This window comes from Sebastes umbrosus, chromosome 23 (assembly GCF_015220745.1).
Source record: "Sebastes umbrosus isolate fSebUmb1 chromosome 23, fSebUmb1.pri, whole genome shotgun sequence".
NCBI lineage: Eukaryota > Metazoa > Chordata > Actinopteri > Perciformes > Sebastidae > Sebastes > Sebastes umbrosus.
The window spans coordinates 17,180,733-17,193,381 of NC_051291.1; the positions used below are offsets into that span (position 1 = coordinate 17,180,733).

At 40.7% G+C, this 12,649-nt stretch overlaps 1 protein-coding gene across 11 annotated transcripts in view; it reads right to left on the reverse strand.

The window, feature by feature from the left end:
- grm8a (glutamate receptor, metabotropic 8a) overlaps window positions 1-12,649 on the reverse strand; it is a 367,732-nt gene that overhangs the window by 81,692 nt on the left and 273,391 nt on the right. For 3 of the 11 annotated variants that reach the window (XM_037760307.1, XM_037760308.1, XM_037760312.1), the window contains 2 exons: window positions 8,246-8,386; window positions 7,365-7,474 (listed from right to left, as the gene is read on the reverse strand). In XM_037760307.1, the coding sequence (XP_037616235.1) occupies window positions 7,365-7,474; window positions 8,246-8,386 (251 nt within the window). Of the gene's footprint in view, window positions 1-4,386; window positions 4,835-7,364; window positions 7,475-8,245; window positions 8,387-12,649 lie in introns of those variants that run through there. The other 8 variants (XR_005205479.1, XR_005205477.1, XM_037760309.1 and 5 more) reach the window with 8 other exon arrangements.

Consider the following 12,649-nt stretch of genomic DNA (forward strand, 5'->3'; position numbering starts at 1 on the left):
ATGTTATTATTATTATTTATATTATTATTATTATCTATTTAATTATGTTTTTTTTCTTGATTGTCTATTGGGGGGCTTTATTGGACTGGCAAGGGGGTGACGTGGGGGACGGCAGGGTCACCTAGAACAATAGAAAAACTAGAAGAAAAAAAAATAACAAAATCATAATATCTCACTCATAATGGACTGGTTGTTTGATAAGGCAGTGAGCAGACGTCACTGACCAATCACTAACGTGGACAAGTCCACAGACTTGCAGACAGACAGATAGAGCGGCACATTTTACAAAAGAAGAGTGAACTATATTAGACAAATACGAAGAAATTAAACAATTAATTCAGACTTAAAATAACACAGTTGAAGCTGCCAAATGCAGGAAGGACAGCTGGCAAAAGAAAAAACTCCCAATGTGTGAATGCGTAAATTAACAGACTTATTAATTTAACGGAACACTCAAAAGTCAGATAAACTCGTCTAGATATAAATAGCTTTTAAATGTGTAACGGATGACAGGATTACACCTAATCATACCCAGTAACAACGACGCGGCGTGTATGACTATTTCAACCTTCTTTCAGCTGCGTCCCGTCTCCGGCTATGTGAAACGGACTCAAGAGGAAGTTAAAAAAAAAAAAAGTATGAAAATACAATTCAAAGCAGTAAACACCCACAGCATACAGCCAGCCGTCCTTCTTGCATTTCTCAGTTTAATCTGAGTGTTTTTTTGTTTTTATGACTTAAACTTCTTCGTATTTGTGTAATATTACCATACAATCCACGCACTGAGCTCTGATTGGTCAATAGGCGGTGCTTTCATACGAGTTGATCTCTTATGCTCCGGAGCAGGTTAGGTTTTCAGCATCAGTTACCATGGCGATCTACCCCGGTGAGAAGTGATCCACCTTCGTAGGACGGAAAACCCACAGTTAACCTGACGTTACCTCGCTAACGCAAAATCCTGCTTCGTAGTACAGGCCTCTGGGGCTTAACCGTTGTCTGTATAATTTGTCAGACTGAATAAAAAATCATTTTAAAATAGAAATATTAAACTAGGAAGCTTTGTAACAAAAGTTGCTAGCAGCTGTACAAATGATATACACTTGACAGTAAAATAGGTATGAGTATTCAGTTGCCATGGTGTACACACAAGAACTATCAGTATTGTTCGCTGGCAACATGTCTGTCTGTAAAAGTTAACATTTGGCTTATGAATAAGTTCCCTGAGGCTTCGGGTCATGAAACACGCTTCAAATCTTTCCTGAGCAGCTTCCAGTAAATAAGCAGGTAGGAGTTTAGTGTTTTGCTCAAGGGCATTTGGGATTTGGCTGTAGAAAAAAACAAACAAACAAAAAAACACAGCTGCAGAGATTGTAGCTGTGATTTCATGCTTATGGAACAAGTCTTTTCCTTCTCGGTTCATGTTTGCCATTTTGTCTACACGTCAACCCCCGTCGTCGGGGGAGCATTTCACGGCATCCAGAAGAGACTGCAAAACGTACAGTACTACAAAAAGTGTTCGGCACAATTTCACAGGAACACACTCACAGACTTTTACACCTTTTCATCTGACACCTATGTGTAGGGCGCCGCCATCCTCGCGTAAATTGTGTGATTTGTCCTTTCACTTTGCCTTCAGCACTATCGATTGTTCCTCTCCTACAAGAATGGATTCACTGATGCAGTTGACTGTTTCTTTCTTGGCTCTCATGTATTTCTGAAGGTTGGACATCTGGCGGGTTGTTGCAGGTGCACAGAGAGATGGGATCTCTGTCCACTTTGTTCTAATATCTATCTCTTTCTCTCACTACCACACTCTCCCTCTAGGGCCTCCTTTCCGGCAGATTCTTCCATTCAACATCTTGCCTGTGGGGAGCTCAGCACGCTGCTGAGGGACAGTTGAAGATGAGGCAGACGAGACATAAGAGCATAATAATGGAAATAAATGAAGAACAAACTGAAATCCAACCAAGGGATTTGCTAAATTACGGGATTTATGAGAAAATCAAAAGCAGAGAAAGGAGCAATCCTGATGTTCTGTCAGAGCACACTAACATTCACTAAAGTACTAAACACAAAGTACAGCTGAGGCTGATGGGAGTGTCATAATATCATAACCAAAGCATTGGGCAAATTAAAAATCTGACCCGCTATAGATTTAAAGTCAGGGGATCACCAAAGTGATTACAATTCATCCTGAGAGGGACATGAATATCTGTACCAAATTTCATTGCAATCTATCCAATAGTTGCCGAGCCATTTCACTCTAAAATACAAAATGTCAACCTTGTGGTGGCGTTAGAGGAAAACTCAGGGGACTACAGTCATTACATTTCTCATCCTTTGGCAACCCCGAATGTGTGGACAAAATGTTATAACCAAAAATGTCAACAACACACTGACACTGAAGGAAATGTCAGGAGATCACCAAAGTCATTAGGATTCATCCTCTGGGGACCATGAATCTCTGGACACATTTCCATGGCAACCCATCCAATAGTTGTTGAGATGTTTCAGTCTGGAACAAAGCAGTGGACTAATAAGGCCTTTACACACCAGGGGAGTGACGGATAAACAACACGAAAATGTAAAATACTCACATGCAAATATTATATGTCAAGGGCTTTTATTGTGAAAGGTAAGAACGGAAGGAGTGGATCTGGTCTGCGTCATAGATATACAGCTATGAATATGTAGATGTCGCATTGGCCTTTGGATCGTACGTCAACGTCGCCGCCATGTTGGGAAGGTCAGGACTGGCCTGTAAACTCATACAAGTCAACGGGGGAGCTGCAGTTTTTCTGGATAAAAAGCACTATAACATTTACATTTTCTAAACCGATTTCAATGAGTTGTTTTTATATTCAAGCGTTTATAATCTACATGGAGTTTTGTGGGTTAGATTCCCCCCACAAAAAAAACTTTTGGTGAAAAACGGTTAAGAAACTTTATGTTACTGCTTTCTGTTTATGGATCACCGCCCGGTGTTGAAATGGTATTACAAAGCCGTACTCTCATAACCCATTTTCCTTTAAGAATTTTTCACATCATCAACATTAAAGTTAAAGTTACATCTTTATAAAACATTTGCTTCCGTAAGTCACCAGATCAAAGGCTAGCTAGCGTTTGTTATTGTTAGGTAATCCTCAAACAAAGCTAATGTTAACTTATAGATATTAATGTCTAACATAATATTGTCTTTAAAACTTGAAGTACGATATGCATCTAATATCGCAAACCATAACGCTGATGTCATGTCTGGGTTTTGGAACAGTAACATTAACTCTACCACCATGTAAGTAATTCAGTTCATGTAACGTTAAGCTTAGCTAACTTTTATAGACAGTCTTGAGCGTCTAGCAGCGATTATAGCCTAGTATCGAGATTTTAGGTAACTGGGGACAAAACTTCCTTTTTCTACTCCTAATAGATCATAAATCCTTGAAAATAAATATGACTCATTGAAATTGGTTGAGAAATGTAAACGTTATAGTGCATTTTATCCCGTTCACTTGGATGTGTTTGCAGGCCAGTCCTGCCCTCCCCAATATGGTGGCTACGCCAGTGTATCGCAGCAACAGGCTGAAGCGGCCAATGCGATATCTACGTATTTACATCAATGGTCTGCGCTGCCTTTGTCGAGGTTGAAAGGAGTAATAAAGTTTGCCGTCCTGGTTCGGACTACGGAGCCTCTGTGTTGTTGTTTCATGAATATAGGCGCAGCTCAACTGGTTCCAGACAACCTGATTCATTAATGCCTTTATTCGCAGTGCAAAAGCTCAGAAAATTTGCCTTGTTACGAAAAAATTGCGTCCCCTATGAAAGTACTCTTGACAAAAACGACTGTTTGAAAAAATATATTAACATGTGAATTAATCCCACAAAAAAGACGCAGCTGGTGTGTATCAGACTTTGTACTAAAAATGCAGGGGCGGGACCTAAAGAAAAACAAAAAACGAGAAAAACTAATCTGCAAAGGGATCACCCTCAAAACTACAAATGTACAAACGACCACCAATCTACACATTTGCAAAACATTCCTTTATTATAAATAAATCTCCTTTTTGTATAAAAACTGGCATGCTTCAACCATGGCATTTTACAGGTTCACAACCCAAGGCGACGACCCGGTTAGCCAAGACAGCGGGAGGAAACACACTCATCTCATTATGCAAGGGCGATCCATCAGACAACGGTGAGACAAGAATGAAAAAATCGTCACGACCACAAAAATACTTACAAGTAGAGAATAACAACAAACATGTTTGAGTCTCATAGATTTTCTCTGACATTTCTCTTTTTAAATATCTTTTAAAATGTAATCTGTTAAATCTCTTTCCCAGCCCCACATTTGCCCTTTTAGATATAATGTCTACATGGTTTTGAGAGTTTTTTGTTTTTTTTGTTTCTTTTCATTTTTATGATTTTTTTTTTGTGTTGGTTTTAATAGTTACTCTGTCCACCACAGTGTCCTATGGCATGTCACTTTTTTTCATGTTGTCTCTTTTTTTTTTTTAAAACAGGTAAGTTCATGGTAGGACCAATGAGCTGTGAGCAGCGGGGAAGCAGGCACACTGACTGGCTGTTTATGTGGTCCCACCTCTCTGTGGTTTGATGCGGAACAATACAAAATGTCTCATGCTTGGATTCCATTGGGCGCTCGGTCTGTCCGCCGGTTCTTCGGCCAATCGGCAAAGAACGACGGCTCCTTCTTTCGCTTGGCACTGCCCCAAGACACCGCCCCCCCATCTCCTGTCCAATCCCTTTCTTCGTCCTCTGTGGTCCCTTCAAATGGCATGATTGCTGTAGCTGACATATGTCGTCTTAGTTGATGAAGCTGCGTGAATACGAAGTGGGTGGAAGATGGAAAGAAGATGATAGAAAGATGGGAAGTGAGGAAAAATGAGAAAAAAGAGTAAGAAGGGAAAGTGAAAATGAAAGAGAAGAGACAGATTGGAGGTATGGAAGGTGGGAAAAGGAAAAGAAGAAAGAGCAGTTGAGAGCAGATTTTGCTACAGATGGTCACGTAACAGTGTCACATCCACAGTCCACCTGAGTAGTTGGGGCTTTTTGTCAAACCCATTATGTCTTGTGTCCCCTCAAGCGTTCCATGGTAAATGTCAATGTTTTTGCAGCAACGTCAGGCCTCTAACTGCGCCATTGTTATACTCTGATGCTTTCACACAACCCTTTTATTATTTTTTTTTCTTCCTTTCACTTGTGTTTTGCCATCACACTGCTGGAATAATGAAAAAAAAAAAAGATACATATATCAAAGAAATACGTGTTCCTGCATGCAGACTTGAAAAATGCCTTAAAGCTTTTTGTTGATATTTTCTGAAGAGAACTCTTAAGCAAAATGTCAGGTTAAGTTGAGGTTATATTTTCCACATCTACAAGTACGCGAGAGTCAGCTAGCGTCCACGCAACGTAAATGTTGCCATTAGAAGGTGTACGCGAAGGCTCTGTGTGGACGTCCGTGAACCGGCAATTTTGTCTGTGCGATCTACGGACAGTATAAACAGAACTACTACGCGTCCGTGGTGTCCGCAGTTGTCCTCGTACGCATCCGTGTGGGAGTTTATTTGAGGCTTTAAAGGTGCTAAATGTGAGATTGTGAGCATTACTTGCCTCTTGGCTCTCAACATGGCGATGGCTGAGCTGGCGGCTAGTAGCTAATGATGCTAACAGTGTAAACAACGGCAACAGTGCTGACAGAGCTAACAGTGTTAACCAGGGGGTAAACCGGAGGGTTGGTGTTAGTGTTCCGCGACGGCGTTATCAGTTGTAACCGCCGTATGAGAGCAGTGCAGAGCGGTGGCCGTGAGCTCGCCAGTGGGGCACGCTCACATGCACGGATATGCACTAAAAGCCCCCGCGGTCGGCCCGGTATCAACAATGCAAGGAGAAACTAGGATTACATCACATAGAGTTAGAGTGACTTCATTCTCTGCTCAGGTAGATATTACTCCTCCATATTTTTACACGTCAAATAGTTGTTTGCTTCTATATTAGATATCATATAGAGCACCTTTAATATAGAAAAGTAAGTCCTAACTGCATTTTTAAACCAAATATATCCCAGTTAGACCTCTATGTGGCTTTTGATGGCAAAATCACCAAATCAGTGCTTATACCCTGACCACCACCCTGACATTAACTTGATGTCATTGTATTCCTGACTTCATCTATTTGGTTTACAAACCAAAAAAGTCAAAGAAATCAGAAAAGCAGAGAATCTTCTCCTCTATCCTTACATAGAAAATAGTTGTTTGAGGCTATATTAATGAGCATATAGAGCACCTTTAAATTTGCTTTCAGCTCATCACTGTTATATAAACAAACTGTGACCACCTTGGACCATATGGAACTTATTAAATTGCAATTTCATTGTTTGTAAAGGGAATTGTGTGAGGAGATGACTAAGCAGTTTAAGTATTGGCTAAATGAATGAACTGTGACCTGCTTCCTTCACTGATGCTAATAAAGTGCTGACGGGAAAACACAGTTTGCCTTCACAGGTCTGAAGCTTGTTATACACCTGCATGCCGTATTCACACGTTGCACACAAACACATGCAGAGCAAGGCTGAGACATACATGTGTTGATGTGATTACAGACGGAGATGCGTGTAAACACACAACGTACACACACAACTACTGAGCGAAACACAAACACACACGCACACACACACACACACACACACACACACACACACACACACACACACACACACACACCAAAGGGCACACAAATCAGATTGATAGAGCCTCACACAAAAAAACGCGTGCACGCATACACACTACCAGCTAATCATGCATGAGCATGCACTGAGGCACACATGCACGTTCACATGCGCTCCTGTCATTTCATCCACGGACTGCTGACACAGGAGAACCGGCTCAACACAAACAAGAGCTTTGAAGTGAATGTAACAATGCGTCACTGTCGTAGCTCGGAGAAGACACACCATGCTATTTAAAAACTGTCACTGCTGCAGCTGTTTTGTCATGCAAAAAATGCCAGGCGTGAAATTAATTTTCAAATTGAAATTAGACTTTTAGTTGATTAAAGCAAAACAAAAAACATGCAAACTGCACATACAGAGCACACATGTACACAAGGAGATAGGTTTCTTTGTTTGTATGGTGCTACTCCATTATGACATGCAATTAAAGTGAAAATATGTATTACCCACTTGCTGGTAGGATGAGACCTCTCTATATGTATGTGTATTGTTTTGCATGTATGCGTTAGCTTTGATCTCTCCATGTGTATTTAAGCTTTATATGGGTTTGTGTACTAAAAATGGGCCTGATGATATAGTTTATTATATGTATAGTTAAAAAAAGCTGGTGTTCTCTTACTCACTGTTGGTCTCCATGCTCTCACACAGCTCAGTCTTCACCTCTCCGTTGGGCCGGTCACCTCCCTTCTGGCTCAGTTTCCCCGACATGGTGGCAGCTGTCACAATCGCCTGTATCATCATGCATTCATATTCAGAAGTCCACTCATTGGAAATGACTATCTGGGAGGTACAAGGGCTGGTTTCCCTCTTTAGTTTAAAGCTAAAGTCGGTAATTTTGAGCAAATATGACAAAAAAAGTAATTTTTCCCTCCCGTGCTTCTAATGGCATTTGTAAGATTTCACAGCGCCGAAGGAAAACAACCAATCAGAGCCGAGGAGTCTCTACAGCAGCTGTCAATCACCGCTCGGGAAACTCGCGAAACTCGCGAACTCCGATGAAAATCAAATGTGAATCAATATTCTGTTACTGTAATGCCTATTTCTTACCTCAAATGTTTTCAGAAACATATTTTAGTGTACTGTTTAGCTTTAAAATGGTTGGTTTTGTCTATTTTGATCGGAGTTTGTGAATTTCGCGCACAGTGATTGACGGCTGCGTTAGAGACTGCTCGGCTCCGGCTCGGCTCTGATTGGTTGTTTCTGTTCGGGTGCGGTAGAAACTTGCCATTAAAAGCACGAGAGGGAGGCAGAAGAACAACAACACAGATTATCTGTCTCATGCACTGCTGTCAGGATATAGTGCAAGTTTTATAAAAATAACTTTTTATCATGTTTGCTCAAGGTTACCAACTGCAGCTTTAATGTAAATCCACATAGTGTATCGTTAAATGTATTATCCTCACTTAATCAGTGTAAATCATATTTAACATCAGAGATGTGGAAAATATTGCGGAAATGCAACATATACGACTTAATATAAATATTTTCACTGCACCTCACCTTGAAGCTGCGTTTTCGTTTGGGTACGTTCTGCTCGGGGTGGAAGAGGATGATGTAGACCTTGGGCATGTAGAGCATCCCCAGAGACACAGAGGCAGACAGGCTGAGAGAGATGGTCAGGGTGGTGGTCTGGATGTACATCTAGGAGGAGAGAGGGACACAAAGAGAGAGGGAGAGAGAGTCATTTATCACATTTCAAGTTGTCAGAGATAGTCTGTGGTAACTACGGAATATGTTTGGTGAGGAAAAAGAGGAGAAGGACAGATGGGAAGAGGGGGAGACGGGAGGTAAAGGACGGTCTAACAAGAGCAAAATTAGCAGAACATTTGCGTGGTGACAGACACGGTGACACACAGGCAGGTAGATCAAATGGTATATGAAATGATGGCACCAGTGAAGTTGCTTAATTGCCCGTATGCGTGCTGCGGAGCTTGTCTCTTCGTCTAAGAAAGTGAAATGATTCTTTGCTCTGTTTTTTGGCAGGCTGAGACACCAGATGGGTGTGGTTTAAAGCGTTTAAGTAAGTCGATAGTGACGGAAATTGAGGCAGAAACTGAAGGGTATAGTCAGTGGACTGAAGGTCAGATATGATGACACGTACTATAGGCAGAAATAGTTACATACACCAGTTTAAATTGGACTATGGCCACATCCGATTCTGCCAAGTATGTTGGAGGGCAGTTATAATGAAACAAGACGACAGTCAAGCAGACTGCAGAGGACTGAGCGCTAGTCCTCGGGTCCTTAGTGAGTTTCAGAGAGCAGTCTGGAGGAGGAGAGACCTGACACAGCTGACAAGCTCTCAAGACGTGGCGCTTATCGGGCGAGCTCTGTCTGCGGTATATATAAGGAGACAGATAGAGGAGGGAGGGGTGAGATGGATGGATTTAAGGGAAAGAATAGTAAAAAAAATGGAAGGACGAAGCCAAGGAGGGTAAAGTAAAAGAGAGGCATAGAGAGAGAGAAGGAAGGGAGGGAAGTTATAGGGTGGGACAAGATTAAAGTGACTCGTGGAGACAAAGATCAAGTGAGAACGAGAGAGAGAGAAGAGCTATACGTTGTCAAAAAGTGCTGGTAACTACAGCCTGACAGGAGGGAGAACGTAGAAGAGAGAGAAAGTAAAGCTGCACTGTTAACTCTGCTGCCGCTGCACAGCCTGAACATCACAGTAGTGGTGCAGTTTTGATCCACAGTTCTTGGCTTCATTTTCATTCATGAACAAGAACAGTTTCTGTACAATGGGCTGGGCGATACGGACAAAATATTCTATCATAATATAGGTAATTTAATTTCTCAATAACGATATATATCACAATATAGCATGTTTTCTGGTAATTCGATAAATAACAAAGTCTATATGAAATAAACACATGGTAAAGCCTATTTTTGTATACTCCTGTGTGAATTAAATACTTGACAGATGAAAAGTACTACTAGTATTTTCTCATTTTAAGAACTTAAGTGCAGTTTAAGGTAAAATTATACAGAAAAAATAAATAAATATTTGCCTAGTGTATATCGCGATAGAAACGATATAGAACCATATACTATATGATAAACATTTTTATATTGTTTTGACGATGAAAATTGAATGAAAATGGATACTTCACATTAGTCTTGTTCAACAAATGAATCTCAATAAAAAAGCTACCTAACAATAACATGATTCATGTATCAATAAAAGACATGCATATGGTACCTATATATGCATATTTTATACATACATACATTAAATAAAAACAGAATACTTGCAACTATGAAAACACGAGATGCTAGTAGTCCTGGGGAACTAAATAATACAGAAACCAAGACACAGCGAGTGAAGTTGGGACAAAAGTGTCAGTCAGGGTGTGTTGAATTTTCATTTTTCCAATTTGGTAATTTAATTCAGAAATCATTGTGGCTGTAACTGGAGTAAATATGCCTCTAGAATATGTTTCATTTTGAGAACACATTAGGCCATTTGGGAAAAATTGGAAATGAATATAACAAAAAAAGAGGATATGACCTCACCTCAGTATTCTCAATCAGAAGAAACAGCCATGAGCTGCCCTGCTATGATTGTGTTTAACCAGGCTATTATGTTCTCCAAATGAAGTAAGGAATACTTGAAAATGATGTCCGCAGTGACACATCTTTTACTAAAAGGTGTCTAATTTCTCAACAAAACCCGACCAGACCCCTTAACTCTGACCTCAACAAAAGAGCTCATTGGCAAATGGGATTTAAGCATTCAACAAAGATACAATAAATGCAATTAAGTGATACTTTAAATAGACGAAAATACCTAAATCGCCCCTCTTGCTCCTTAGATCATCAGCTGACTGTGTGATGGTGGGCATGTACACATTGTACACTGGTACTCTACTTATGAAGATTTAATGCATTCCCAGGCCTCTAAAGCTGACCTTCGACATTAATTGTCCATATCCTTAACCTGATGACTAAACCCAGGTCTAACGCCCCGTTTCCACACAGTTTTGTTTTGTGTCCGTAAATCCATATATCATACGGTTTGCGTTCCCTAGTGTTCAACACAATAAAAATGCATCTCTTTATGGATGGATAGAAATACCAGCACAGATATGGGAGAGAAGTTACTGTATAGATATAAAACAGTGTTTTCATATCTATGAGTTGTCTGTTTTTCGCCGTTCAATCTAGACGAGTCACATTTATACATTTTTTCCAAGTGAAAAGTTCCCCAGCATATTTATCTAACATTGGTAGCATGCTAGCTGTGCAACATATAGAGTGCATATAGTGTTTCATACGTCTTCATACGAACAATTGACTTTCACTTCTTGGCAATATACGTTCTTTGTATAATATCTGTCCGTTATCTGCCGCAAAAGTTTTTTTCAATTTTTTCAACACAGAGATCATGTTGGTTGCCATAGGAACCTGGCACCAGATACTGTTCAAGACAAAACGAGGCCTTAACCTTCAAACAGGCTTTTGAAGAAGCCCAAATTCCATCACTTTCCAAAAAATACCCTCATTCTCAAGGTCTCAGACTCAAATTGGTCCTCACAAATATGGAGGAAGAGGAACACACACACACATGCCTGAAGGTGTGTTGATAACATTGACAGTAGCCAAGGGGAAAGGCGAGTGCACCGCCAGTAAACAGGAGGCAAACTGACACACAGATACATAAATAAGTAAATGGGTGTGTTTTCATTTAAACTAAACAGTATACAGACCAACCTGAATTCACATAAACAGTATGCACAAGCTTCACATAGAAATTATTCACCAAATCACAATTCCCTGGATGGCTTTCCTATAGTAGCATCACAGAGTGGGTTGACCGGGGGTAAAGAGCTCTGCCTGCAGCTCCCCTTCAGGCTCTGATAGCAGTTTACACTCCACTGCCGACTTCACCTCAAACACACAAACATGCACACGAAACCAACGCACGAACACGGGACTGGATTCTGCAGTTGTTTGAGACGGATCGCCAATTAAGAAAGAGAAAAGGAAAGATCATGAAAGAGAGAGAGAGAGAGAGAGAGTGAGAGAGAGAGAGAGAGAGAGAGAGAGGTGCAAGAAACAATCTGTGGATTCATTCATACTTCGCCATGTTGTTTCTTTTTCACATTTCCTGCCAACAAATTGCACTCAATTGAATCGTACAGATACAGGAATGTGTGAGTGGCTGTATCAGAGAGGAACAGATGGAGGGCGTTTTCAGTAGGGGAGAGACGAGAATGAAACTGAGATAGAGGGAAAAAAAAAAGATTGAAAGAGAGTCAATGAAGAAAAGAGTGAAAATGGAATAACCAACAGAAAAAAAGGGGCAGAATAACAGTGAAAATGACAGGAAAAGAGATTCCCTTAAGCAGTGAACCTGCTCTTATCGAAACGGCAGCGAGGCTGCTGATAGCCGCTTCCATTACATCTAGCCTTTGGTCCAATGTTGTTGCTTCCAGCTGTTATTTACACAAAGACACACACACATGCACCGAAGACTGAAACTGTCCTCCATCACCTCGCTGTCCACGGCTGATATCGTGCATCGGAAGAGCGTTTCTATTATCCCAAAAAGTCGCACACAGAAAGTCGACGATTAGCTACGGATGGCCGCGTACAATGTGTTCCCTTAAGGTTTAAAACATTTACAGATGGAGAATCTCTGGTCCGTGATAGGAAGAGATTCAGGAAGAGGAACAGAGTGATGCCTGATGTGCTTTTAACACCTGAGGGATACAAAAAAAAAGATAGGATAAAGAGGATCAAGGGGAAAAAATAGACTCTAGATTCTGTGGACAAATACTTGGCTTACGTTTAGTCCCAAGGTTAAAGAAAGTGATGCTTTTTTAGCTGAATTGTTGGTCAGTGTCAGTGAGTAGCAGCGCTGTGCTGATAATGCACCGCAATGTGTTTTTATTGTCCTCTCCG